A 27200-nucleotide genomic window follows, 5' to 3' on the forward strand; every position below is an offset into this window, starting at 1 on the left:
TACTTTGTGTTGTTTTGCTCGGTTCTTTCTTTTTTTCTTCTTCTTCTTCATTTGCATGCTTTCTTTTACGTTACCGCGGAGTTATTCTGACTTTGCTGTGACACTTCAGTGGATCTGGTGTGTTGTCAAGGCCTGGCATCACCATAAATCTAGAAGAGTGGAGCTTTATCCTGACATTTTCAAAAATGCTAATTGCAATTTTACTTGGCAAAGAACATTAATTTATTAATAAAATAGTGCATTATTATTGTTTTTTATATTGTTATTATTAAGGGGATAGCTATTGGAAACAAACTTTTATCCGATTTTTTTCTCTTTTAAACTAATGTCCAGTGTATAATATAGGAAAAAACAAAACGAATTTATTATTAATTATTATTCTTACAATTATTATTATTATTATTATTATTATTATTATTATTATTATTATTATTATTATTATTATTATTATTATTATTACATAATAATCGGATGTAAGTGAATATTATTAATAATATCTTTCATATTTTTAATTTGAGAATACAATAAATCGTTGTTTGATTGAATATGTGTGATTCAAATAAAATACATTTCCCATCCAAGCTTTATTAGCAAAAAAAAAAGGAGGAAAAAAACTAAAAAATGACACACAGAAAAATAAAGAAAACAGAGCTGAATGGGGAAAACATAACTGCATGTCGTACTAAAATCATTTCAGTTTTAACAAAGTTGTTGCTATGATATTGTGCAACAACAATGAGCCCCCTGAGTAGCGTGTCCAATCACAACCAGGAAAAAAAAAAAGCACGGTTTTCTTTCTTTGATTTATTAGAAGATTGCTGGAACACACTCCCCGTTGGATTTTGGCGTACAGGATTGAGAGTACCAATGAAAGTAAGAGGACAACAGAGGAGAGTGTAGAAGTTGTGAGTGAGGGAAGGAGACATTTTCCGTGATGCAGATGTCGCCGTAGTTTTGTAAACATACCTGTGCACAAAGTAAATAGTACTTACACAACGACTCCGTAACAGTTAACACGACAAACAACGAGGTGATCTTAATGCAAAAACAAGCATTTAACAGTGACTTACAACCACCCACAAAAAATAAGGTCTATCAGTAGATAGCACTACTGTAAGCAGTGATTTATTTATTTATTTTTCTCAAATGCATAGAGTGTTTGCACTGCAAACTGAAACACATAAAAGAAAATTTTCCTATTTCTTTTTTTTAAATCGTGATTACTCCTTCATGAAGCACACAAGCTTTTCGTGCTCGGATCTGTGATGCCAAAGGTGTCGCAAGACCCTTAGAAATTGTTTCCAAAACACAGGAGTTCGCCTCTTGTACGTGATAAACTGTAGTCTGTACATACAAACCATGTCGATCTATACCTAAAGGGTCTTTTTTTGTGTGTGCAAATTTAAATAAATATATCTGTAGTTATTGTGATGGCCTGTAGAGGCTTATTTTCTTCCCGTGAATTAGTATTTCATGCAGGCCCAATTTATTTTATTAATTATTATTATTATTATTTTCGTTAGACATTAAAGTTTGCAACAAAATTGGAAGTTTATAGCAGCTTCTAAAATCAGAATAAAGGAACACATGAATAAAATGAACAGCTTCGTGAATTACTCTATACCAAACAGTGACAAGAATCAAACGGAAACACAGTTCAACAATAAATGAGGTAATTCGTAAATGGCTATATTTCAAATCATAGGCCTATTAGAGAAGAAAAACAACTCGCTATATTGTATCAAGCAAATTACGTCTTTCTGAGCGTTTTAAAAGGCAATGACGACGACGCTAAACTTTTCCCTCGCAACAACTGAGCGAAATTTGTGTAGTCTGGTATTTGCATACTTCACATTCACCAATAACGTGAAAAATAAACAAGATATATGAAGCCTCATAAAATGGGTGTCTACAGCCCCTTGTGCACCAACGTGTAAAGTCGCTGGAGACAAAAGACTGAAAATGGTGTCTTGTTAGTGTCCCTTGGTCCCCACATTCAGTCACCCAAACTCTTCATTTCATTTCTCTCTGTTGTCTTTGCCCATCAGTGAGCAGCTGAAAATTTCAACCTTTTCTGCTTCTGTCTTTGGTTACAAAACCACACTCGCACCACATTTTTTTTCAAGTCCAACTTTTCAGCTATAGCCGCTATTTTCTCGGAGGACGGCCGAGGCTGTACGGCGAAGTAAGCCTCCAAAGACCTCTTTTCCGGGGCTGCTATCGAGGTCCTCTTCCGTTTCTTTTCCCCGCCGTTGAAAATGTCAGGTTTGCTCATTTTCTCCCTCTGGGCCCCCTCGGCCTCCTCCAGCCAGGCCTGAAGGATGGGTTTGAGCGCAATCATGTTGTTGTGGGACAGAGTTAAGGACTCAAATCGACAAATTGTACTTTGACTCAGCGAGCCCACACCGGGGATTTTGAGATTAGCCAGAGCGCTGCCCACGTCCGCCTGGGTCACCCCCAGCTTGATCCTCCGCTGCTTGAAGCGCTCCGCGAAAGCCTCCAGCTCCCTTGGGTCTGTGTCCGAGTCATTGATGGAGGGAAGTCCGGGGTTTGTGAGCCCTGGGCCGCCTTGGCTTCCACCGTGATGGCCCGGTAAGAGCCCGTGGTGGGTGAGCGACGAGTTCATGCTCATTGCCTGGTGGGATAGGTGACCCAAACCGTGCATGTGGGAATGCGGGTGGGCAGAGGAGGTGGAGATGAGCCCTCCGCCGCCACCTCCGCCTCCCCCGCCACCTCCTCCGCCTGTCCCGTCGTGCGAGCTGGACATCAGGGCGAGGGACGGCGAGCCGATGTGGTCCATGATGTCCGGAGGCTCCAGGTTCTGGTGGTGGTGGTGGTGGTGATGATGGTGGTGGTGGGCCAAGGGCACAGTGGACGTCGACGAGCATGGCACCGTGCTCATCGTGTGGTAGGTGGCGTCCGGTTTGAACGGGTGCGTCTTGGCCTGGGACACGGCGATGTCCACGGCGGCCAAAGCCTCTGCCCGGGCCAGCAAGGTCTCATCCAGACTCGCGAATATGTTGCTCTGTAGCTGCGAGGGCAAAAATAAAAAATAAAAATAAAAAAACGAAAGGGAAGAGGAGAAGAAAGTGAGTGAGTGCAAAATAGGAAAAGGCACATGGAAGGAAAAGAGGAAAAAGAAACGTGCATAAATGCATCTGTCAGTCGGTACTTTTGGCGACACGTAGCAGAGTTGAGTATTCCTTCAGAGGCGGGAAGTCATAAAAATTAATACAAAAACGGCAAACGCCGGGCTTTTGCGTGAGCATGCTTTCAAAAAGATCACAGACTCTCCCGAGTGATTGCTGTGGAATACATGAAAAAAACATTAAGCGCGCGTCTTTGGCGGAAAGTGCCTTGAAGCGCCTCTCGTTATTACGCACAAGACAGCGCTCGTCGCTTGCGAGCAGCCGAGGCAGGAAAAGTGACACAGAAGGTAAAGTTTTCTGGGATCATTTACCTGTGGAGTTTGCAGGCAGGCTCTCCTTATAGCTTCCGAGCTGGAATGCAGAGTGGTGTACTTGTGCTCGGGTAAGGAGGGATGCATGGCGAAGTGCGGCTGTTTGCTGTTCATGGACATCATCTTGGCGAACGTCTCGAATTAAAGTGCTCAGGAGAAGAAAAATTAAATAAATAAAATAGAGGGGGGGAAACAGCTACGAGAGCTGGAAAATAGTCATAGATAATCACAGATCCTTTGCCTATTCGGTAATGATGCAGTGCGGTTCGCTCTGTAGTGCGCCGAGTGCGGCAGCCTTGTGCCCGGAGATCACAGAGATGCCTGCAGTCTCTCAGACGCACTTATCTGTCTACTGTTTCCCCCACTGCTGGGGATGAGAGAGGCTCTTACACCTGAGCGCCTCAGATCTCGTCAAGCCCGTGCTCGGCTGCTCTCGCGAGACACGAGCTGCCAGAACATTGAACTGGCTGACAGATAAAAAAAAAAAAACTGCTCATAGGGCAGGCAATCACATCTGGAGAGTAGTTGCTTGCGTTTTAGGGCTTCTGTCTATCCAGCTGCAGGAGTGCATCAGTAGCTTTCAGGCCTCATTCTTTACTTCAGCTCCAGTTCACAAATGACCCAGTGCAGCTAATTTTTGGCTTGTGTAACTAAATTTATAGATATATATATATATATTTTTTATAATGCAATTGTCTACACTCTTTCTTGTTGTAATCTGAATCACAGAAAAGTAACATTTAATGAAATCACACACCTAATTATATCAGAATATTCACTCTATTCTGGTTTTCCTTTTTAACCACTATTAGGATATCAAGTTCTGTTGGTAAAGTTTCCAGTCCAGGTGGCAGGGTCCTTCTTTTTCACCCCTAATTAAAAGCAAATGGGGAGCACCACCTGATCATTAAGGCCCATCATTGCCAGATGAGTTCAAAACAAATTGATTTAATACATTACCAAACCTTGCACGGTCTTTATCTAAATTAATTAATCCCAATGAATTAACACTTCATTAATTCAAACCACAATGGTTATCCAATTAAAATTTCATGCAGTGATTAGAGGTATGTGAAATATACACGGCACCCGTTAAATTTGCATAATAAATAAGGCGGCTCGCTGCTGCTGCTGCTGTGTGAGGTCTCCAGTGTGTGTCCTTACGAGGTTTCGTCGACATGAACAGGCTGTGCCGTTTCCATTTTTAATAGCAATGTATTAATAATTGTGACAGCTTAAGGTATTTTAAGCCATATGCGGTTAACAAAAATAAAAAATGCTGGAACGTCACTACAAAACAGAGGACAATCACTGTTGACAGGAGCCACAGCAGGTGCTCAAGGCAGCAGAAATTCAGAAACATACACAGTTTTCATTCAGTTTTTTGCTTTGCATTACTTCTTTATTTCCTAACACACAATTTTTTTCTGTAGCATTTCAGTGCTTCAAGATAATCTTAATTTTTTTTGTTGTTATTAAACAATGATCTCAGTTAGTTAATAGTGGAAAAGTACACACAAGTAGGCTGCAAATAAGTCTGATAAAAGTCCCAGCACAAAACAAGACACGTCTGTACACAACTGTTGGAGTTGGTAGTCTGATACGAGCAGAAAATATGCTTTAGGTTAACCGAGTTGCCAAGAGACCTACAACCCCACTTTACAAAAAGTACCTCAATGTTGTTCTAGTTTAATTCATTTAACACTACACAACAAAAAACGGTAATAAATTACAGCCAAAGGATGTAATGCAGATTGGAGCATTTTGCTTTCAATGCCATTACATGAGCTTTGAAAGTTTGGTGGGACTGCTTGTGTTGAAGGGACTGTGTGACTTTCTCTTTACTGGCTGGCAACCGTTCAGCGCACTTCTCTCTCTTGTTGTGTTCACAGGCTTACTACTAGTGCAGCCAGAGGAGAATGAAGGGTTCACATGATCCTGATCCTGGTGTTGGGTTTCTGGACTGAGGGAGTCAGAGGGAGCAGTCTTAATCTCATCCAGAGGATCAAACAACAAGTCAAACGACATTTCTTCAGTCAGGGAAGGCCCTGCATGCTTTGCGGAGCCAGAAACGTGGGCACCATCCATCCCATCCGACACCTGAGCAGCAAAGCTTTTCTTGTCAGAGCCTGTTGGAGCAACACTGACATTCAAATCACTATCCTTGTTAGTGTCTGTACAGTGGTTCTTATTCTCCTCTGGAATCGCAGGTTTGCCGTTATTGTCAGTAAAGGTGTCAGGGCAGGTTTGCTGCTCTGGGACAAGAATGTTATCCAAGTCTATTTGAGGGGAGGAAGCCAAGAACTGGGATCCCCGGCTACTCGAGCTCTCTCCATCGTGCATCATGGAGTCCAACTCTGATATTTTGTCCAGGTAAGCTGCATCCATAGATGCCTCACTGGACATTTGTAAACTATCGGGCTCCTCTCTGATAAGAGTAGCAGATGCAGCTCCCTTTGCTAAGTTCTCTTTATTTGGACCTGGGTGTGACATGTCCCGCAAACTTGATCGCTGCCAGGAGCCCCAGAAGGCAGATTTGGAGGATTCCATTTCCGTTTGATATAAACCTTTAGGAAACTTTTCCAGGCTGTTGATTTTTTTCTCCAAGGCTGCGCTAGCCTTCCCCTGGCTAGCATATTCTTCGAAATCGAGCCTTCTCAGGTGAGAGACAGGTTTAAATGCAACTTTCTTCTCACGGATGCCAGGGCTTCTCAAGGTCAGTGAGCGGAAAGCAGAGGAAGGAGTGCTGGGCAAGAAGTCAGAGGAAATGCTTTCGGAGTCCTCGTTCTTCTGCTCTCCAGGCACATTTCTGTAAAACTCCTTGTGATCTGCTGACGGCAGGAACACCAAACTGTGATTCATTGAAAATGTTCGACACTCCGTTTCTGGATTGCTGCAGATGGACCTTCTCTCGTTGTCGCTCAAGCTTCTCATCATCATACTGAACTTTTGTTGCTGCAGGAGAACGTCAGTTGCGCCTTTGTTAGTCCCAAGAGCTTCTTGAGTCTCAAGCTGTCTGTTCTCAGACTTCCTGACACGAGATTCCAGCTCCTCGATGTACTGGTCGCTGCGATCAAGAGCGCGTTTCAGGTGATCGACATCGCGCTCGTACTGCTGAATCTTAGCTTCCAGGGCTGCCACAGTGTAGCGGCCAAACCTAAGAACAGATCAGTTTGTCATCAAATGACAACAAACAAGGAAAATGACAATTAGCTGAATCATAACCTGTCTTAATTAGTTTTTGTTTATTCAAAACCCACATTTTTTTTACAATCTAGCAACTATGAAACAAGCATAATAGATATGCAAAAGTAAAATTTAAACATTTTGAAATAAAAAGAATACGACTGTCTGCAGGCCATCTTTTTCAAACTTAAAGTAAACCTGATCTCACTTAAAGGCCAGACATATTTGTTTTTATTGATGAAACTGTCTAACGCTCATGTTTGTTGACAGAAACGTAATCCAATACTCTGCCTCCCGTTTTGTAAATCAGGGTTGAGGTTTATAAAATACTTCAAGTAGAAGAAAACAAAAGATTGCATATGAACATAACATTGCATATTTCAGATGAAAAGGAAATTTCCTCAAATTGAAACTCATTAATTTAATGACAGAAGAAAACTTATGGAAACACGGGGGGCGGGGGGGTTATGATATCAGAAAAAAATGAACAAATTTGATGGTAAGAAACACCAAAACATTACTTACTTCTGAGGAGATCTGCTTGCCACCTCTGCTTTCAGTCTCATATTCTCTTGCACAAGGTCAACATTTTGAGATCGCAAAGTCTTATTTGCCTAAGAAACACATTAATAAATGTATTTATTGGCATCGAAAAAGTTCAACAAAATCAACATTAACTGTACAATAAAACGCATTCTGGACATAAAGATTACCTCTCTCATCTTGTCCATATCCTGTTTTATCTTATCACAAACATCTGTGGCAGCTTGGAGTTTGTTTTTCCATTCCTCCACCACAAACAGCGAAACTCTCTTGTCATCTGGCTGCTCTGTGTTGAGGTTGCACGGGAGCAAAGCAGTCTTAAGTTGGTCTTCCAGACTTTGATTTTTTGATTTCAGCTCCTCGTTTTCTCTGATGAGTCCATCAATCTCTTCCTGTCAAAAAGAGATTTGATGTATCTGAAAGCAAGACTTTGTTTGTTGACATCTAAACCATATCAAGGATTTCTAAAGCTTAAAAAAAAAATACATATGTTGTGGGAAAAATAATAAAACATGAAAAAGGTCTAGATCTTCTGGATGGAGTATTTTTTTGTTGATTTGGATGAATGCTTCAGTGCTTCAAGTTAAGCTAAAAAAAATGTAGCTAAATTAAAAAGTTTAGTCAGTTAGTTTGGAAATGATTAACATTTTACCCAACTTGACTCCAACCACGCTGATTAAATGCATGACTCTGCCACCACCTCAATCTGCAGATCTTTCAGCCTGATACGTTCACCACTCATATGTTGTCAGATTGGTGAAGGCCAGCTTCAATGGGACAAGTTAATGTTGCAGAACACGTTTTGTTTTCTTCTCTTGAGTGACGCCTTTGTACATTAGTGCAATCATTTCAATCTTGCGTAAGCTCTATAAATAGCTTTATCCAGAATATGCAAATAGGTGAGAAGTGCTTGAAGAAAAGCTGAAGCTTATGTTAGGTTCAGATTCACTATAAAATGATGCATCATAGCTAGATCAGGTTGGTTATATTTTTTCCCTCAAATCTTTTTAATGCAAAACAATTTAATTCTTTGCAAAACGCAACACAAAAAGGGTGTCCAATATCTTTCTATACATTGCATGTTCAATTATTTTGAGTGGTGACTGTGTTTAGATTTGAGGAAGTGGACAGGAAATGACACGCCCAACAAAGGACTTCTTTAAGTATCTACAACAACTAAATAGCTTTATGAATATCTGAGTTATTACTTTAATGTTGGTTCTCTATAACCATCTCACTTTATGAGTGTCTGCTCCACAATACTCCACTTAAAAAAAACAGCAGTAATCCTATATATGGCACTCTTTTCAATATCTTCACTGATACTAAAATAAAACCTAAAAGGAATCTATATTTGACAACCTCATACTCTTGTAGAAGCAGTTCTCCTCTGGTTTTCCTCAGACATTTCCTCATAGAGGGGCTCTCGCTGTAATCGCCATCATTTGTCCCTCCTGTGGGGAGGAAAAAAGACGAGCAGTGATATTAAAGAGTTAAAATATCTGCTTTCGGCATTTCCAGGAAGAATTTCTACCAGAGTTTAACTAGAAACTCCACACCTCTATTTGATAAACACAACTTTCAAACAGGCTTCTCAGCACTGCCATGTTGGAAATTTCTTCCTCACAGCTGATTTATTTCAATATGGTGTCAACTCAAAGCTTTGGATCAGTCCTTAAAGGCATATAGCTAAATATTGTCCGCTTTAAACTTTTAATTTTCAGCTCTAAAGTATTGTGTTAACAAGCAACAGGAACAACTCTAATAATCATATAGATAGCGCAACTGATTCCTGTAAATAATCATGGATTCTAAAGAGCACAAAGCAGAAGCAGAACACGGATTTATGGCTGGATATTTACTTGTTATTTGAGCACAATATATGACAGTTATATGATTTCTACAATCAAAAATGGCAAGGCGGAAAATGGTTAAGCGGAAAATGAACTTGGTTTTTCCTCCAACTCAAAACATTAACACACATACTGGAGATGGTGATGTCTTAAATAACTGGGTTTTTTTATTGCTAATCTTGGTGTTAATGCCAATAATCAATATTTATCAATATATACTATCCTTATGATGCCTTAAAAAAAAGTGATCTCACAATCCTACACTGCATCAGTCACATGACCAAACAAACACCACATGACCAACACTAACCGTAAGAACTAAAGGGCAAGAATATGAAAAATAAATATTGGTTGTTATATTGGCCCAGTTTTACTAATCAGACCAATATTTAGATGTTAAAACATAATATCTGCCAATACTGATGTTGGTACCAAAATTTTGTGCGGCCCTAATTAAACACCAATTTTTTTCTACAAGACACAGACAGTTATGATGTCTAACATGTATCTGTGCTCCTGAAGCCTGTTTAGGTAATGGACAGTGCCAGAAAAGCCCAGCTTTGAGTTTAGTCCATCTCAAGCTTTAAGTTGCAGTGACGCATGTAATGATGTTCCGTAAAGCACCAGGGCCGGTCGATGCTGAACTTTATTTTATTTCTCATACTGGTTTGCAACTAAAAAGCCAGGAAGCAAACATCACTGAGGATTCTCACAGAGTCTGGAAAACCAGGTTTGGTAACTACAGAGAAATAGAACAGAATTTGAAAAATATTTGTAGTTTCAGACATTTTCAGCCAACCCCGTTGTCTATGCTGGTATCAATTTGCTTGTCTAAACTTCCATCCTTTCTTTATGATTTGAGTAGGTTCTATATTTAATGTCTGCCTATTGCTGAAGCAATAAATCCAAGGTAAACTGATGTATTTTTAAGGTAGAACTTGCGTGAAAGGGCCCAAGCACTCTTTAAATTTGCCTACAAAAGTGTGAAATTCCTACAAAACTGTGCAGGAATCCTATGGACCATCTATAACTCTCCTAATCTAGTTGTTTATGGGAAAAAAAACTGTCTTATAGACACTGTTTTTGAATATGCGCTCATGTTTGGTTAGCCATCGCATTCGTCTTGGTTTGTGTCAGTGTGCGGTGAAGCCACGCACCGATTATTTCCCTGCACGGGTTCTCGGCTGTGATGGGTACTCTGCAGGTGGGACACTGGTTGGCTTTCTTTAACCACATCTCCATGCAGCACGAGCAGAACACGTGGTGATTGGCGCAGATGACGGGCTGCTTGACCTGCAGAAGCAAACCTGAGTGAGTTATATCTAGAATAGGCCTGGCAAAGATTATAAGAAACATGTTGACTTTGCAAATGACGGCGTCGCAAAGCTGCACTGGTTTGTTACTAAGAAACCGTCTGTTCCGTGTGAACGTAGTTCTAACAAACAGATGGTGAGTTTGCTAAAAGCGAAACGCTGTTACCTTTCCGAGACATATCTGACACGAAATTGGCAGAGTTAGAGAGAGGGTCGATGTCTGGTAGATATGAGCCATATTCCCAGAGAACATAGCACAGAGGAGAAGGGACTTCCTTTGAGGCGGTACAAAGTTTCACATTAGGGAACCCGCTGTTCCGCCCGCCGACTCTGAAAACTACGGAAAGCGTCAACGGCCTAAAAGGAATCTGCAAACATGTTTATTTGAAAATCTCATGTGGATGTAGGGTGATTAAACTGAATGTGGTGTTCAAAAACAAATAAAAAGGTCAAGATTAGTAAGACAGTTTTTCACCGCTAGCAGAAATACAACTTGTATAAAAGGGTTTGTGTTAGAGTATGGGAATTGCGGCTTGTTTTGGAGATCCGAATAATGTGGCTCATCTCACCAACCAGATCTCGCTGTCACCTCCTAAAGGATTCTTCGCTTAATTCCACCTTAAGGTTTTATGATTAAACCTAACTGTCATATTTAATGTGTAATTTATGTATAAGGCTGATGCATAGAGCAGACTACTGTTCAAATAATCAACAAAATAAATGTTTTTTTTTAACAACAAACAATAGTTAACTAGTTTAAAAAGTGAAACTCAAATAGATTAATTACTGTGCTCTATAAACATCTGTTCATGTCCATTTTTTTCTTATATTTTACACCCTAATGCAGTCTGTCAAAAGATATTAATACCACATGAATATTTTTATATATTTAAATACATACATGTAATATTTTAGCCTATGCAATCATAAAAAAAGAACTGACTTGACAGTTCAGTCATTGGCACACCCTGCTAGGTGGGTAAACCACAAAGGGAGTTGACTGTTCACAAAGTGCTGTATGCAAGCATATTGGAAAGTTGAGTGAAAGAGATAGGCTTAATAACTACAATAGGATTTGAAACAACCTCCATTACGAGTAATGGAGATGCACAAATTGGACCGTGACTAGAGTCAGTGCTCCAAGGCCCACCACTCACAGACCTATCCAAGATATGGGCTACAACTAGACTGGGCGTTGCCTTCCTGTGCAATTCCACTTGATTGAAATATCACTTACAGTACAGTCTGGGCTTTCTCCGATTTGCCTGGATTCCTCTGGTAGACTTTCTATTTTCTGTTTAGTGAACAGAAGAAGTTGTGGATCTTCTAAAGTTTAATCTGACTTTGAACTTGCACTTTCCATCGAAGATCATCAGAGCTTCCGAATCTATCTTCCTCAAAACTGAATAGTTATGCCAACTATTTAAAACTGAATATGGATTATGTGCTAAAAATGTCACAATGTTGTTTTCATAGGTGATTTTGTTCATATCAATCATGGGTTAATATAGCAGCTTAATTTGTTTGATCTTAGTTGTTATACTTGATTCCTGAACTAATATTGCTGCCGTCATTTCAACTTCATTCAAGCGACATTGCCACTATATATGTTACCTGGAGCTCTTAATTTTATTCTGAAACATTTAAATTACATCCTTAATGGCATTTTTTACGTTAGTTGTAACAGTATGCCTTTAATTTCAATAGAAGGAAATTTAAAAATATACCTCTTTGTATTTATTCTACCTATAGTTGTATACAATGGTTATTTTTACAGATTTTAACATCGTCTGTAGTTTTACATCCCACTATCCATAAATGAAAATAAATAGCTTTTTGCTTCCCTTTTTCCAGCTGACATATTCCCTTTGTAGTTTAACTTGTCATTTATAGTATTTCTGTGCTACTTGGTGTTCAGTAATATAATAGGTTTGTTTAATCTCTTGTTTGACACGTAGTTGATGTGAGCCAGGAGACTAAATTAGCAGTAGCTGTAAATCTAAGAGGAGACTTACCAACACAGTGGGCTAACAAGCCATAAAAAGAGAGCTGTAATATAATTTAATACATTTGTGTGTATATCAAGGGGGAAAAAAAGCATAATCAATAGGCTTAGCGCTATAAATACAGAAAGATATTGAATATTGAAGCTTAAAATACCAGGAGCTTTTATATATTATGCATTCACTGATGAGTAATAACTTTCTCAGCAATAAATAAGCTGAGAGCTTGAAAGTGATTAGACTCCATGTGTTGGTAATGTGTTCTTCTTACTATAACATCTGATGGTCTTTATTTAACACTAGATTAAATTAATGCAAAATATTATGTTATTTTTGTCCATGCATGTCACCATTTTCCATTTAAAAAACATGACGATCTGTTCTTGTGGGCTCGGTTTTATTAATTTTATTGTTCCACTTGAGTTGAGATATAAAAGGTGCTTAACTTGGAAGGGGAAAAGTTTGTTCTTGCAATGCAATGCACTCACTACTCAGTATAAATAGGACTGTGAATGCACATAGAAACTACCAAATCTGCTGGTGAAAAAGTCAGTTGATGGACTTAATAAAAGTGCTGAACTCACCATAAATATGTCACAGAGACATGCTAAACAATGGGATTTGCTTGTCATGGGATACACAGGAAAAACACCTTAGAGTATATGCAAGAGTTTAGTGTATAGAAAAAATATAAATTAGCAGATTCCCATCATCATATAAATATTCTCTTTGTCTAATCCCACAAGCCAGTAAATCTATTTATCAAGACAAAAGTCACTCAGATATATAAATATAATGTGTAGAAAAAATATTTTTTTAAATGTGTAATTTGGTTTTGTTGTCATTGCATTTCGAAAAAAAAGGGACAATATAACACAGACCAATATCTAACTTGATATGTCTTGTATCACTTATTCTTTTAAAGTCCCACCATATAAAAACTGCCATATATTTCTTCGCATATCATTGTCTCAGATGAAAATGATTGAATTTATGAATATCTATTCAGAGTGGCCTAATATTAGCATAAATTCCACTAAAAATATTTCAAATTACATCAGTACCAGAGTTTAACCCCGTAGGGCCATTACTCATGCCTGAGGTTACACATCCTGCGCTTCATCGTATCTAAAACCGGGACATCTTCTCGGGACCTAATATGATTACAATTGACTGAGTGCAAAATAACCTTGTACACTGATTCCAGATTAAAAACATCACCAGTACTTGTTGGACTGTTTTCAATGGTTCATTAAATGGATCATAAGCCACCACTTGTTCCTACTCATATTTCATATCCCCAGTGGTTTTATGTAATGCTCTTCAGAGTAAAGATCATGATGAATGAGGTTAGACAAATTAGAGAATATTGAAATTTTACTGCAGTTTATTTGGCATTATTCTGTTGTCACTGCTCGCTGTTTGCTTATAATGAGGCGATATCAATGTATACAGACCTTTGAAACACCATGAAAGACAGTTTTCAAATATTTTTAGTCCCTATGTCTTATAAACTAAAATAAGCCATGTGAATGTCTGCCTTTATTTCACTACTGCAAATGACTTCAGAAAGCACCTAAAATACATGATGCCATCAGAAAAAAAAAGCTTTCCAGTTTACTCCAGTAAACTAACAGATGCCGCCTGAACTGGTAAATGAATTTATTCCGATGGTATGCCAGCGAAAATAAACAACTTTTGGCTGAAATAAGTCAAATAAGCATTGTTCTGCTGAGATTGCATTGCTTTGCAACAGGCCACTCATTAATTGGAGACAGTCAATTAATCACAGCTGGTACAGATGGCTGCATCTATTGATCTTGTCCCAGTGCTTATTTTTCATCCCTAAATGACACCGATTGCCAGATTTGACCAGCATGTGTAATGGACAGTAAAGAACCAATGACCCGAGTGTCAGTCTTGTCGCTGGTCAGGATCTCGGCACCCTCCCCCTTCAAATAGCATCTTTACCATTTAGCTTGGAAAGGTTTAGATTGCCCTTAGAGCACAGCAGCGAAACTGTGCGCTCTTGTGCTCAGATGACCTTTTCTGTTTAAGGCTTAATCTCTGACAAATGCTTGCTTTAATTAGCCTGATACCCCCTGCCTGGACCACCATCCTGCACAGCCCTTCTTTCTCTCTCTCTCTCTCTCTCTCTCTCTTTTTCCTACATACACACAGCCCCCACCTGCCTCTGTGTGTCTGGCACTCTGAAAATCCTGCACAGTTTGAATTTTGGGGATTTTTCAGATTTGCAGACACAAGCATCAGCTGACATCTAAGGAAAGTAACGTTAAAAGCAAGATGTTGTCATGCCCTATAAGAATACATCTTTGTTGAAGTTTGATATTTGCTAAATCATTTCCAAAGTCGTTCCACCTTAAATGTCACATAACTCTGTACAATTCAACTGAAAAAAACTGTCTGAGGGAAATAAATGAATAAAATAACAATGATTATAAAAATCTAAATAAAATGCCTCAAAAGTTGTTTCCATAAGTGTGCACATCTTAATCTAGTATTTTGTTTATCCACCTTTTGACTTAATTTAACTCTACTTTGCCTTGCTTAGCTCTCTCCAGGTGAATCCACGTTACTTTCTGCAAGATTTAGTTCTGAACTTTGACGTGGCCATTCCCACACTTTAATTGTCTTCTGATTGCGACATATTTTTGTTGCATTAGGTGCATATTCAGCCTGAAATTCACGTTAACTAAAAATATCTTTAATCATAAGCTTCATAGCAGACACCTACAGCAAAGGTTTTGAGTCAAAACTGAGTGGTCTTTAGAGTTATTAATGATTTCATCCATCTTGCTCTCTAAGAGAAAATAAGCCAGGATCATGATGTTGCGACCAGCATATGTTACATATGGTAATGGTAATTGCAGGCATGCTAAGTGTAAGAAGACCAAGTTTAGTTTCATCATAATTCCAAAAGGTTTTAGTGTATTTTAGTCAGGCCTAAATATTTTATATGGAAGAAAAGGCTTCTGTCTTTTAGTCCTACTGATTAGTGTAGGCCTATTGAGAATCCAGGAGTCTGTTGTCACACCACCTGTGATTACCAGACAGTCCAGTTATTGTTTCAGTGTTACCGTCAGGCACTTGGCAACTTCATGATCTGTTTTTTAGTTTCAACAATTTTGGGGAAATGTTCTGTTTTTCCCATGTCACTGTTGTTCTTCCCTCTACAGCTGACTTTAGAAAAATCCTGTTGTAGCTGACCTTTATTAATTAATTATTTATTAATCAGACTGTAATTGTGGTGTATACCACAGAACACTGAATGCTGAAATAAAATCAGGAAGTTGTTCAACCAGCAATTAGTTTAAGGGTGTGTTTATTTACTGTACCATTTTTCAAAGCCTCTTAAGGCTCCCAAAATTTTAACATGGGTGTGCACATTTAACCCAGCCACTGCAAACTGTTTGAAACAACATGAAATAGAGTTTAATCAAATTGGGTCTGAATTCAGTTGACTGATATAGCTGAGAAATGTAATATTGAGAATATTACGCAAAATCACAAATTGGAAGGTTTAGGGTAACATGTAATAGTAACCTCCATGGCTCATCTATTGATTTTCAAAAATTCAGAGACAGTTGTGAATGTGGTTTTTGGTATCATTTCAAGAAGACCCTAATGGCTTAAATTAAAGAAAAATATTAAGTTGGAAATAATGTTTACTGAAATGATGTTATAATTACAATCTAGCATCCTGGCCAAGCTCTGCTCATGTTGTTCCAATGCTCAAATTCAATCTTTTCAAAGGCTCCTGCTTCACCCCCATCCTGCAGCAGATCTTGCATTTTTCTTCGCTGCAGAATAGCAAACAGAAGTAAAAGAGATGCATGGCTACAAATCCCTGTTTTATTGGAAAGGAGCCTAATTATTAGGATGTAAGTCAAGCCGTGACTTGAGGGGCCGACTCCTCCTTGCTTTATATTTATCCCCTCCTCTGCAGCTACAGCAGCATTGCCACCATCACCACCAGCAGAGCGTGGCGCTTTTATTACATCGCCCACAGGCAGGTTCAGCCCTGTCACATTCACACACAGACTCGCACGAGCACACACACACACGGACGCACACGCTCACACAAATTCACAAAGCCTGCAGGACCGGCAGCCAGTTGAGTCCCCTCCACAGCAGTTAGCAGAGTTACCCCACGTCCCAGTGCTGCCACACACGGACCCTTGGGACAGCAGAGGGAGGGAGTGGGTATTATGGTAATACTAGAGCCTGCTGCTCCCTTCCCCTCTCCTGCAGCACAGCTGGGAAGGACCATCATTACAAGTATTGTAGCAATCTGTTTAAGAGAGACACATTGGAGGGTTTGGGTGACAGAGAGAGGATGAGTGCTGCATACATAGATCACATAAAAATGATTAAAATGTGTGTGAGGGGACCTGGAACAAAATGCAAAACTTGTTATGAACACCTTATATCAAATCTACTGTCAAAATGGCCTGTTGTAAATCTCTATTTTCCCCTTTTTTACTTTTTTATTTTATTAAAGGTTTCTCGAGCTGGTCATATGTCAAGACGGGGGGGCCTGTGGCATATAAGGAATAAATAGGACATAAAGTACTTGAATCTCTAATGCCTCATATAGCTTTACGAATCTATATTGTAGTGTGTCACAAGCTGGAAATCCATTAGAAAAAGACAAATTGCACAGCCTTACAGTTATGCCAAAGCCCTGCTTTTTTTTTTTTTTTTTTTTTTGTCAAATGAGCCCAATTTTGTGCAAAAAAAAAAAAAAAAAAATCTGTAACTCGGTAATTTTGTCACAAATTAAGTGAAAAAGAAATAGCTACAGAGAGCTTTTCAGATATTGATGACTTAAGACGGAAGACTTCCCGGAGCTCACAGTGCTGTTGTAAATTTGCACGTTGCCTCAGATTGATCCCGATGCATCAACAAATTCTCCGACAGTATTTAGGTGTGGGATTAGACCTTCGGCAGGATTGTCAATCTCTCACTGTCAGATTACGCCGCTCGTAGCCATCCGTCTGCGTGTCGCGTTTCAGGGCAAATGAGAAGACTGTGAGTCAGAATCTTCCTCACTCTCAATCATCGTCACAGCCATTTTTAGGAAACAGGGATATCCATTACATCGCCTTTGCCCCCCCTCCTCCTCCTTGGTGTTCTATTTTCAGATCAGCTTTAAACAGAAAGTTCAACTGATGAAGCATGCACAGAGGTGAAGGGCTATTTAATATTCTGAGGATGAACTATTAAAAATGCATATTATCTCATTATTCTTGCTGCTAGATAAATGGAAACTATATGTGCTAGACAGAAAATTGATCTGCTTTCTTCTTCTTCTTCTTCTTTTTGTTCTTCTTCTTCTTGTGACCTAACAGGGAGCGCTTGAGGAGGGGAGAAGGGTGGGAGGAGAGTGGTCTTTTTGAAAGCTGCATCGATGCACTAATGCACTGAAATCTGAGCTCTTATTGGATCTGAAGGGCAGCCTGAGACAGCCATCCTCCAGCATCTACCTCTGTTTAAAGGTGAGGATTAAAGGCGAGTGTATAACTGGTGCTCTATTAGAGACTTATGTGAACATGCATTTTAAACATGTTTTCTTTGCTTTTTATTGTGAAAGTATTCACTCTCAGGGTCGGTGAAATATTGTTCAACAGAGACTTTTGTCACCCGCCCCCCAGCATCCCAACCACAGTCACTTACACGTACACACTCACACACTCACACACTCCAGGAGGCCTTATTAATTATTTGTACCCACTTGACTTCATATTGTGCTTCCAGTGGCTTGGTCAAAGATTATAATTACCACATCCCTGTTTGTATCATTTTCCATCTCCTGTGCTTTTAGTGCAGTATTACTCCTCTTGTCCCTCACTCCCTCCCTTTCTCCCTCTCTCCCCGTATACACAAGACCAAAAGTGCAGGCACATCATTTATTGATAAGACAAAAAGAATGTAATGAAATTATCAATGTTCTTGAATTAATTATGAACATGATTAAGAAAGCTAAAATCTCAGGAGCCAGTCTCTCATTACCCATTCACTCTTAGGGATTGCTTTCATTCAGAGAAGGAGAGGCGAAAAAGCCTTCCAGCAGAGCCCAGTCCGGCTCAGCTCGTCTCCCCGTCTGCCTCGTCTCTGCTGAGGCCAGCTGACCGGTCCCTTCAGGCTGAGCGGCCAACAGGCAGACCGGCGGCTCTCCTGTACCAGCGCCGGTGGACCGTGATGCAGGCGGGAGCAGCCGACTGCCCAGTGGCCTCTGACATTTGCTGTGGAGAAGAAGGGATGTGCTCAGCCCTCTTGTTCTGCTGCGATCGAGCTTCAGGGTCCTGACCTGCCTGTGAAAGGAAACAGTCGAGGTAAGTGAGACCTGTCACACTTTTAGGTTGACCTGAGCTGCTTAGATTTTTAGAAAACTACTGTACAGTTTTCAACTTCTCAAAAATACTTGGAATTTTGTGTTTTAGAGAATTGTTTCTGTCGATTTATGTGTTTTGTTTACTAATTAAAAAATATATATTATTAATAATATGTAATAGTTAATAATAATATTTTCTACCACCATATAACATTCTGAAAACTAATGATTTACTGATTTCCTACATATATGTGGAGATAGTGTGTGACGCTACAAAACGAATAAAAAAAGTATATATATATATATATATATATATATATATATATATATATATATATATATATATATATATATATATAAACTAGAATTGTGCCTATTTTGTTCAAAATTATTTTCTCCTAAGAGTTGAATGGGAATTTACACAAACATCTTGAGTCAGTTTTGAATTAACTTGAGAACCGAAAAACATATATTTTATTTTCAGCTGCCCACATTGTAAATTTGTAAATGTTACTGCTAATTGGACAATTTTGCATCGCTCTTTTATTCGTTTCATTCCTCTAAAAACGAATGACTGACTTCAGGGACGATTCATTTATATTCAGTGAGTGTGGCAGAAATGTTCTGTCAGAGAATCGAGTCTTGGCTTCAGTCTAGAGCTTCTTTCTCTCAGTCACATGGAAGAGCGTGTTGGACAATACTCCCAAAAGTATCCAGAGTTTGAAAGAAAGTAACCGTCTCTTTTCTCTTCATACCTTCACTGCTGAGAACTCTCTGGCTTTCTTGACGCGTACACGCTCTCAAACACATGCCTGAATGCAAACAAAGAAAAGTAGACAGACAGATGAATCTGTGTGTCATTTCACCTCCTGGTGAAAGAAGAATGTACTCTTGCTCACACTCACAGAAGGACACGCCAGAGTGTGTTCATTTTTACATATAATCAACTGCTTTACCTTGCTAATTTGCCATAAAGTTTCTCATCTTTTTTTTTTTTTTTGGTAAAAATAAAAACCTCTCTCTTATTCATAATTTTAAAGTACACAGTTTTTTCCATCTTGATTATGATTTCCTTATTTCTCCTTCAGTATCTGAAGGAGAAATAAGAAAAGCTCTACAATAAAGTGAGAGAAATCTCAGGGGTTAATGGCAATCCTCCTTGTCCTAGAGATTGATCCAAGTATTGGATCGCACATAAAGCTGCAGTTACTGGATATTACCCTCCTGCTATCGGCCTGCAGTGATGGCCTGGATAAGAAGTGCTTACCAAAGAGGATGCTCCTTCAGGGCAGATACGGTTTCCCAGCCCTCTGGGAACAACAACCACATGCCTGCTGCTTGCTCAGGAACTTTCTAAGCTCATCGAGTAAATCCAGGGGCCTTATCAAGTTACTAGCCTACTGAACTGCTCAAAAAATGTTTATACCTCTTTAGATTTTGAACTGCAAAGGGGAAGGGGACAGCAATTAAACAGCCCCTGTGTTTCACAGATAAGCGAACTGATCGTTTGGCTCAGGTTTTATGTCAGGCGAAATGGATGGATCTCAGATTCAGTCCTGGTGTGAATGCAGGTTCATAGCATATAATGTTGCTGACTTTAGAAAAGTTTACTTTTCATTTCGACACATTATTGTTGTTGCCTTGAAGGCTTTAAGGAGGCATGCTTCATGACACTGTGCTCAAACCAGCCTCCTCTGTATCCCCTCTAGTGGGTTTTTCCACAAAATGTAGCAGGGATTAGCTGAATCCAGATCTTTGCCAAGCTGGGCAGATCCACACATGAGCATCTGCTGCATGTCTCTCTGTAGTATTACCCATGAAGCACCTGGCTCATGCCACACAGCAGCTACTAGAGCCCAGATGGCAGCTAAGCAGGCTAATTATTTCAACACAAAACTCTGGTGTCCCACACCGGCACTGTGGAGCCACTTTGGCACACTTGCTTTTTCTGTGCCTACTTCTGCTGGAGAGGAACTCTGCCATGAAACTATAAAGATGTCAAGCGGGTAATCATGAACAGGGGCAGGCCTCAGTGCAGTACTTGACATCCAGATGTATGTTTGGTTGTTGGTGAACCCCCGTTAGAGCTATGGAGATATGCACACGATGATGGTCTGTTGTTTTGTCCCATTGCTCATTGGTACAAAACTGACAAACAGATTTGATATGAACTCACACTGGAAAAAATCCAATTTAGATCCATTTGGTTTTATGTATGTTTGTAACCGTGACTCTTTTTTTTTTACCAATTTAACTGGGACTTCATGCAATTAAGAAGTGCATAACCATAATGTGGAGGAGAAAGAAAACATTTTATTTTTTTATTTTTTTAACTTTTAAGCAAATTATGATCTGAAAATATGGTGTGTGCTTGTATTTACTCCCCCGGAGGGAAGCATTTACAGCTCCAAGTTGTTTGGGGCATATTTCTACCAGATTAGCACATCTAGAGATCAAAATGTTTGCTTTTTCTTTGTGCAAGCTGGCTCAAATTCAAAGGAAGAGCATCTGTGAAAATACGTTTGAAGCCTTGCCATAAAATTTAATTTAGACTTAAGCTTTGACTAGGCCATTTTAATCCAATTTTTCATCTAAACTCTTTAAATTTACCGTTGTCAGAAAGTTTAGAGCATAGTCTCTAACTTGGTTTCTTCTTTGATTGTCCTGCATGTAATGGCATCTGTCTTCCTATGAACTCTAACCAGCTTCCCTTTCTCTGCAAAAACAAATCAGTTTCCACACATGATACCACCAACACCACTACGCTTTACCAAAAGGATAGTGTGCTCAGAGTGAAGTACAGTGTAAGGTATTGTACTACAGGTAACATTCTCATGTAGGTCAAAAAGTTTTACTGTGGTCTCATCTTGCCAGAACACCAGAGTGGCTCTGATATAATTTTTGGGGGGGCTTCATATGGCTTTATGCCACCACTCTATAAAGGTCTGGTTGTATAGTGCATGAATAGTATTTGACCTGTCAATAGACTCTCCCACCTGAGCTGTGGATCACTGCAGCTCCTCTAAGGTTACTATGGACATCTTAGCTGCATGTCTCTTTGTCTGACTTGCCCGTTTAGGTGGACAGCCATGTCTTGGCAGGTTTACCATTTGTGGGCGTGCTGTGGTGGCATAGGGGACAGCGCGACCCACATTTGGAGGCCTTCAGTCCTCGACGCGGCGGTCGCGGGTTTGATTCCCGGACCCGGCCAACGTTTGCCGCATGTCTTCCCCCTTCCTGTCAGCTTACTTTCAAATAAGGGACACTAGAGCCCACAAAAGACCCCCTGGTGAAAAAAAAAAAAAAAAAAAAAAGGTTTATCATTTGCACCAAGCCACAATTGTTCAGTTATGTTCAATCACTTTCTCGGTTGTGTTCACTGGTCTTCATAATGCTGTTTGTTCCTTGGCGTTCCCTAAGAGACGTCAGAGAACAGATTTTACTGGGATTAGATCACACACAGGTGAATTCTGTTTAGTTATTGTGTGGCTTCTAAATGCAGTTAATTGTACTGAATGTAATTTAGGAGCCTCAAGGTAAAAGGGACGGTTACAACATGCTCAATGCCCTTTTCAGGTTTTCATTTGTAACAAAAAAAAAAAGGTAAAATAGCCTATAATTATTCTTTGATTTCACTATGCTTATTTAGTGCCAGTCTGTAACATAAAACAACCAATAAAATATACAGAGGTTGGAGGTAGTTATCTGACAAACTGCAAAAAAAAAGTTAAAATTTTACGACACAGTGTACAGGAAGTCTCTTTATTGCTTTCTCTTTTATTTCTGTGAACTACAGAAATAAAAAGATAGTAATAACTAGGTTCCTTCTTTCTCTCTTTTTCATTCTTTCTCTCTTTTTTCTTTCTCTCTTTCTGTTTTACTGACTGGCCACTGCAGCTTTTATGGAAGTTCCTGTTTGTAATGTTTTGGCTGTTTCTAATCCAATGATAACCCTATACTACTTCAGGTATGGCTCAAGCTGGGCTTTAACCAAATCATGCCTGTTGGTGTAATAACATCACATTGGTCACATCTTTACCTGACATCAGAAGCTGCAAGTTTCTCCCTACATCCTCTCTGAGGCTGGTGATGAAGTGTGGTCATTAGGGCCCATCTTCTGCATCCACAACCACATTACAAGAAGAATTGCTTGTACTTGATAAAGCTGGCACATAAGGGAAGGAGGTGCAGCGCCCACAGCGATAACCTACTGACTCCAGCATTAAAGACTCCACCACAGGGAGGTGGGATATATCGTGATCTATTGGCTCCTATTAGAGAAACGTATTATTTGTGTTTTGTTGTGTGTTTTGTACTCCTGTAGCTCTGTGTGCTGGCATGAGGAATGTACTGTACCTGTGTGAAAGAAGTACAGACCGTGTAGCAATAAGCTTCTAAATTTGAATGCAGTTAGACTTCAAATTTCTGCAAATATTGGGCAACATGGCTATTGTGATCTTTATACTTATCTATAAGCACATTCCACAGTAAACCACCTCGCTTTCAAAAACTTCATTAAAATTTTACATAAATATTCAGTTTCGTAATTCATTAAATAATTCGATGTTATATTAATAAGCAGTGCTCCGCTCCCTAGTACTGGGATGTCCAGTGGCTCCTCACTTTGGAGGATGAACTGAATGATAGGAAAGAAAAGTAAAACTAAAACTTTGTGAGAAACTCACACAAGACTTGCCATAAATAACAAAGCATGCAATTCCCCCCAAAAAGATACACAAAAGATATAAACTATTATAAAATATAAAAATACAAAAATTGTATATAACAACTCAATGTGACCAGTAGATCAGTCTTTGTTTTTTTGTTTTGTTTTTTTTTAGTTTCTCTGTGGGTGTCTGAGCTTTTTCAGGCTTTACAAGAAATAATTTCATACCAGTATTTTTGAAAATGGGGGACAGACCTACATGTACACAAAGTATCCATGATGTAGATGAAATTGTGTTTCAAGTTTAGCACATTGATAATTAATTAAAGTTAACTAATCATAGATTATTTTGAACTGATTTGCTAAACTTGTAAAGTGGCAAATTCCTTAAACTAAATGTTAGAAGAAGTAAATATGCAAATATTGAAGAAAAAAAAACAACTTATCCTTGCCATATTTGCAGATCTTCAGACAAAACTCTTCAAGCGTAACTCATCTGGGTCATAAGACATTTAAATGTTGGAGTTTCTAGACACCTTTGGCATAGGGCGAGAGGTTGTTGTAGCTAAATATAAAAGTTTAGTCAGGATATTTTGAAGGGCCTTTGAGAAAGCAGTAAAATGTGAGTGAAAGGTCAGATCCTAGGTGTGTGTGTACCCTACAAATATTCACAACGCTGTCTGCTGCCACAGACTATTTCAATACCTTATGATGTAGCTGTGAACTGTTGGCTGTTAGTAGATACTCATTTGCAGGAATGACCAGTTCCTTACCAGTCACATAAACAAGAGGAAACTATTTTCTGTACTCAAACTAAGGAACAAATTAGCTGAAATAAAGCAATAAAGGACCTAATTTGTCCCAGTACAGTTCTATCTCATCCACTCACCCTCCTCCTCCTCTCTCCCTCTCCCTGATGTGTATCCCATCTGCTTTGGGGACCTCTCCCCAGCATGCAGGAGCAGGATAAGCACACCATTTCCCTGTCAATACTTTGCTATTAGCCTCCACAGATCCATATATCACTGGGCTGTAGGCTATGAATGGTGTAGGGTGCTCTTGTTATCTGAATGGCCAAGGCTGAGGGTCTCCTGTCTTGCCCTGCTCTTTGATTTATCCAGCCAGTGGGTTAATGAGAAATGGAGGCTGGACCTTCAGTCTTACCCTTAGGGGAGGGTACGCATGTGCACGGCAGGAGTGACAAAGGATTGCGTGGCATGTCCTAATGTTCACAAAAATATTCCAGTTTCCCAAACAGTTATTGCTTGTTGAGAAGGAGAGAGCAGGTGTGAACCTTTTGGAGTTTCCTGGTCGTTAGAGAACATGATCTCCACATAGACTAATTCTTGTGTTGCCTTATAGGAACGCAACAAATATATTTAGTGTCTGTTGAACAAATTCAACCCTGACATTCACAATGACTCAAGTATTGGCTATTACACTTCTTCAATTTGGCCATATTTCTATAACATTTAACAAACACTGCTAAGCTGGGACCTTTCCCAGGCAAGTTCAGAAAAGTAAATGTGTGGCAGATTTACTTTGAGGCTCATTGTTCCCAATTTGGGCGGATTTTCTATATAACTTCAACCATTTTATCAAATATGACAGTACAGGCCTAAATTATTATGCAGCAGGCCTTATTCAGTTATTGAGATATTACAATTTTGAAATATTGAATACAGAATAAAAACTCTCAGCTTTCACGGTAAATGGGAAATTTCCATCCGTCTTCATCATCAAGACTTTCTCAGTAGTGAAAAGCAACTTAATTTGTAGATCTATTTCATATAATTTTCTCTTTTTCTTAAAAAGGTTCTTAGCACCTAGCAGAAAACCCCACAACCCTCTTGAAGGCCCCAGTGGAGTCAGTCTCTCAATAAATGACGGTGTTGGAGACTTAAGTAGAAGCAGAATTCCTCTTTTTATTCCCCACTTGCCCGGAGCAAACGTCCAGAAAACTGAAACACTGAGTTTCTTTAAATCAAAACTAAAAACACATCTGTTTAACGTTGCCTTTGATTAAAAACAACTGGAACATCGATTAATCAAGTTTTTATGATGACTATTCTTGATGATTTTGATGATGGTATTGCTTGTTTCATTATTGGTTTTTGCGTTACATTTTTGCCGTGTAAAGCACTTTGAACTGCCTTTATGCTGAAATGTGCTATACAAACAGACGTGACTTGACTTGTACTGTACAATCTAAGAGCAGCTCTGCTGCGGTGAAGGAAAAGAAAACATTGATCTCATGGCAGCTCTTAGTATGAACGCTAACACTTTGTATTCCGTTTCTTTACAGTCATAAGCAAAATGTGACATAAATATGGTAAATAATGATGAAACAGTCTTGTGTTGCTTTTCAGCACTTCCATGCGTCAGTGATTTACATTGCCTGTTACTTCAATGAGTTGTGACCTGCAGATATTTGGCCCCAATCCAAGAAGAAACTGTCTAATGAGCAACTGTGTCAGTGTCTCTAACAAGTCGCTCTCAGCGGTCTGCCTGTGCATTTTGCAGTGTGCGTGCGTGGGCGTGCGCACGCGTGTGTGTGTGTGTGTGTGTGTGCCTGTGTTTGAAGGCAACAGAAATTCTCAGTGTTGCTCACATCCAAGCACAACAGGGGAAGACAAACCACTGCCAGATAAATGTCCTACTTAACTATTACACTGTAGTGCAGTTCAGCAAGTACTCACTCCTCCCCTTGTTTCTCTTTCAAACGCGCTCACAAACACCTTCCTTGGAAATATCTAACATATGGTTGCATGCTTCTTGCTTGTATCCCAGGGCCAGTTTCCCAGCTGGTTCCCTGAAAGAAAAAGGAGGAGAAACAGAAGAGTATCATATTGGAAAAGCAATGAAAACGAGACACATAAAGAGATAAAAAAAAAATAATAATAATAATAATAATAATGATAATAATGACAGCAATAACACACGAGAGAAATAATGGAAGAACGTGATAGAGAAAAGTACATGAAGAAATCGGTTTTATGCATCCAATTCATTCGCAGAGCGCGCATCACAGGTTCGGACTGTTAAGTACCTGATAATTAGTTTGCCTTCAAGGCATCAGCCATCATGGTTCTGCATCAACTAAACAGGCCCTATTGGGGTTGACAGTTTTTCTGTGTGATTTCCACACAGATGGAGCAACACCCTGGAAGGAAAAACACTAGAATATATAGCTGAAATAAGAGAGTGTGCTGGTAACGTCAAGCTTTTTTCTGTTTTAAAATAGGCACGCCTCGTTGTACCCTAAGCTCTGTCTTATTTTCATTTTCCACTTTACACCTGTGGTTGTTTTTTGCTGTTGCAAGTCATTTGAATATGTTACCTTTGCCTTTGATTTGATGAGGCCATATTTTCTGGTTATCTTTCTCATATTTGCATCTTAGTTGCACAGAGGCACCTGAACTGACTCTAAAATCTGCATGTTATCTGATATAAGACAAAAAAAAAATGGACACAACTGTATAAAAAGGGCAAACTTGACAGCTGTGCAGTGTTAACAAAATCCAGTTTCAAATATCGGGAACTATTGGAGGGAAAATATGCTAAGCAGCAAGATGAAATACTGGTCTTTAAAGGTACGGCTCAGTCAATTACAACATAATCAGAGTTAATTAATTTCAGCAATTCACATCAATTCCTTACACATAGTGGCATATTTACAGCCTTTATTTCTACAAATTTGGATTATCCTGGCTTACAGTTAATAAATATCCAAAATTCAGTTTCTCAGAAAAAGTAAATATTACATACATAAGAATAATTCTTATTAAAACACCTTTAAAACACAGATAGCATGGTTTGGC

At 39.3% G+C, this 27200-nt stretch overlaps 2 protein-coding genes and 1 long non-coding RNA gene across 3 annotated transcripts in view; 1 reads left to right on the forward strand and 2 right to left on the reverse strand.

The window, feature by feature from the left end:
- Positions 1-569: 569 nt before the first annotated feature.
- pou4f1 (POU class 4 homeobox 1) lies at positions 570-3813 on the reverse strand. Its single transcript, XM_044143493.1, has 2 exons — positions 3461-3813; positions 570-3031 (listed from the first exon to the last, which is right to left on the reverse strand). Exons 1-2 carry the CDS (start codon positions 3581-3583, stop codon positions 2045-2047), a joined length of 1110 nt encoding a protein of 369 aa, XP_043999428.1. The 5' UTR covers positions 3584-3813; the 3' UTR covers positions 570-2044.
- An 845-nt stretch (positions 3814-4658) lies between these two features.
- obi1 (ORC ubiquitin ligase 1) lies at positions 4659-10690 on the reverse strand. Its single transcript, XM_044143503.1, has 6 exons — positions 10522-10690; positions 10200-10335; positions 8552-8643; positions 7360-7581; positions 7172-7260; positions 4659-6617 (listed from the first exon to the last, which is right to left on the reverse strand). Exons 1-6 carry the CDS (start codon positions 10606-10608, stop codon positions 5240-5242), a joined length of 2004 nt encoding a protein of 667 aa, XP_043999438.1. The 5' UTR covers positions 10609-10690; the 3' UTR covers positions 4659-5239.
- The window catches only part of LOC122846500, a 35520-nt gene continuing 18588 nt past the window's right edge, over positions 10269-27200 (forward strand). The window contains exons 1-3 of the long non-coding RNA XR_006373249.1: positions 10269-10353; positions 17731-17877; positions 18406-18714. This is a non-coding gene — a long non-coding RNA (uncharacterized LOC122846500). The remainder of the gene's footprint in view (positions 10354-17730; positions 17878-18405; positions 18715-27200) is intronic.

This window comes from Gambusia affinis, linkage group LG02 (assembly GCF_019740435.1).
Source record: "Gambusia affinis linkage group LG02, SWU_Gaff_1.0, whole genome shotgun sequence".
Classification (NCBI taxonomy): domain Eukaryota; kingdom Metazoa; phylum Chordata; class Actinopteri; order Cyprinodontiformes; family Poeciliidae; genus Gambusia; species Gambusia affinis.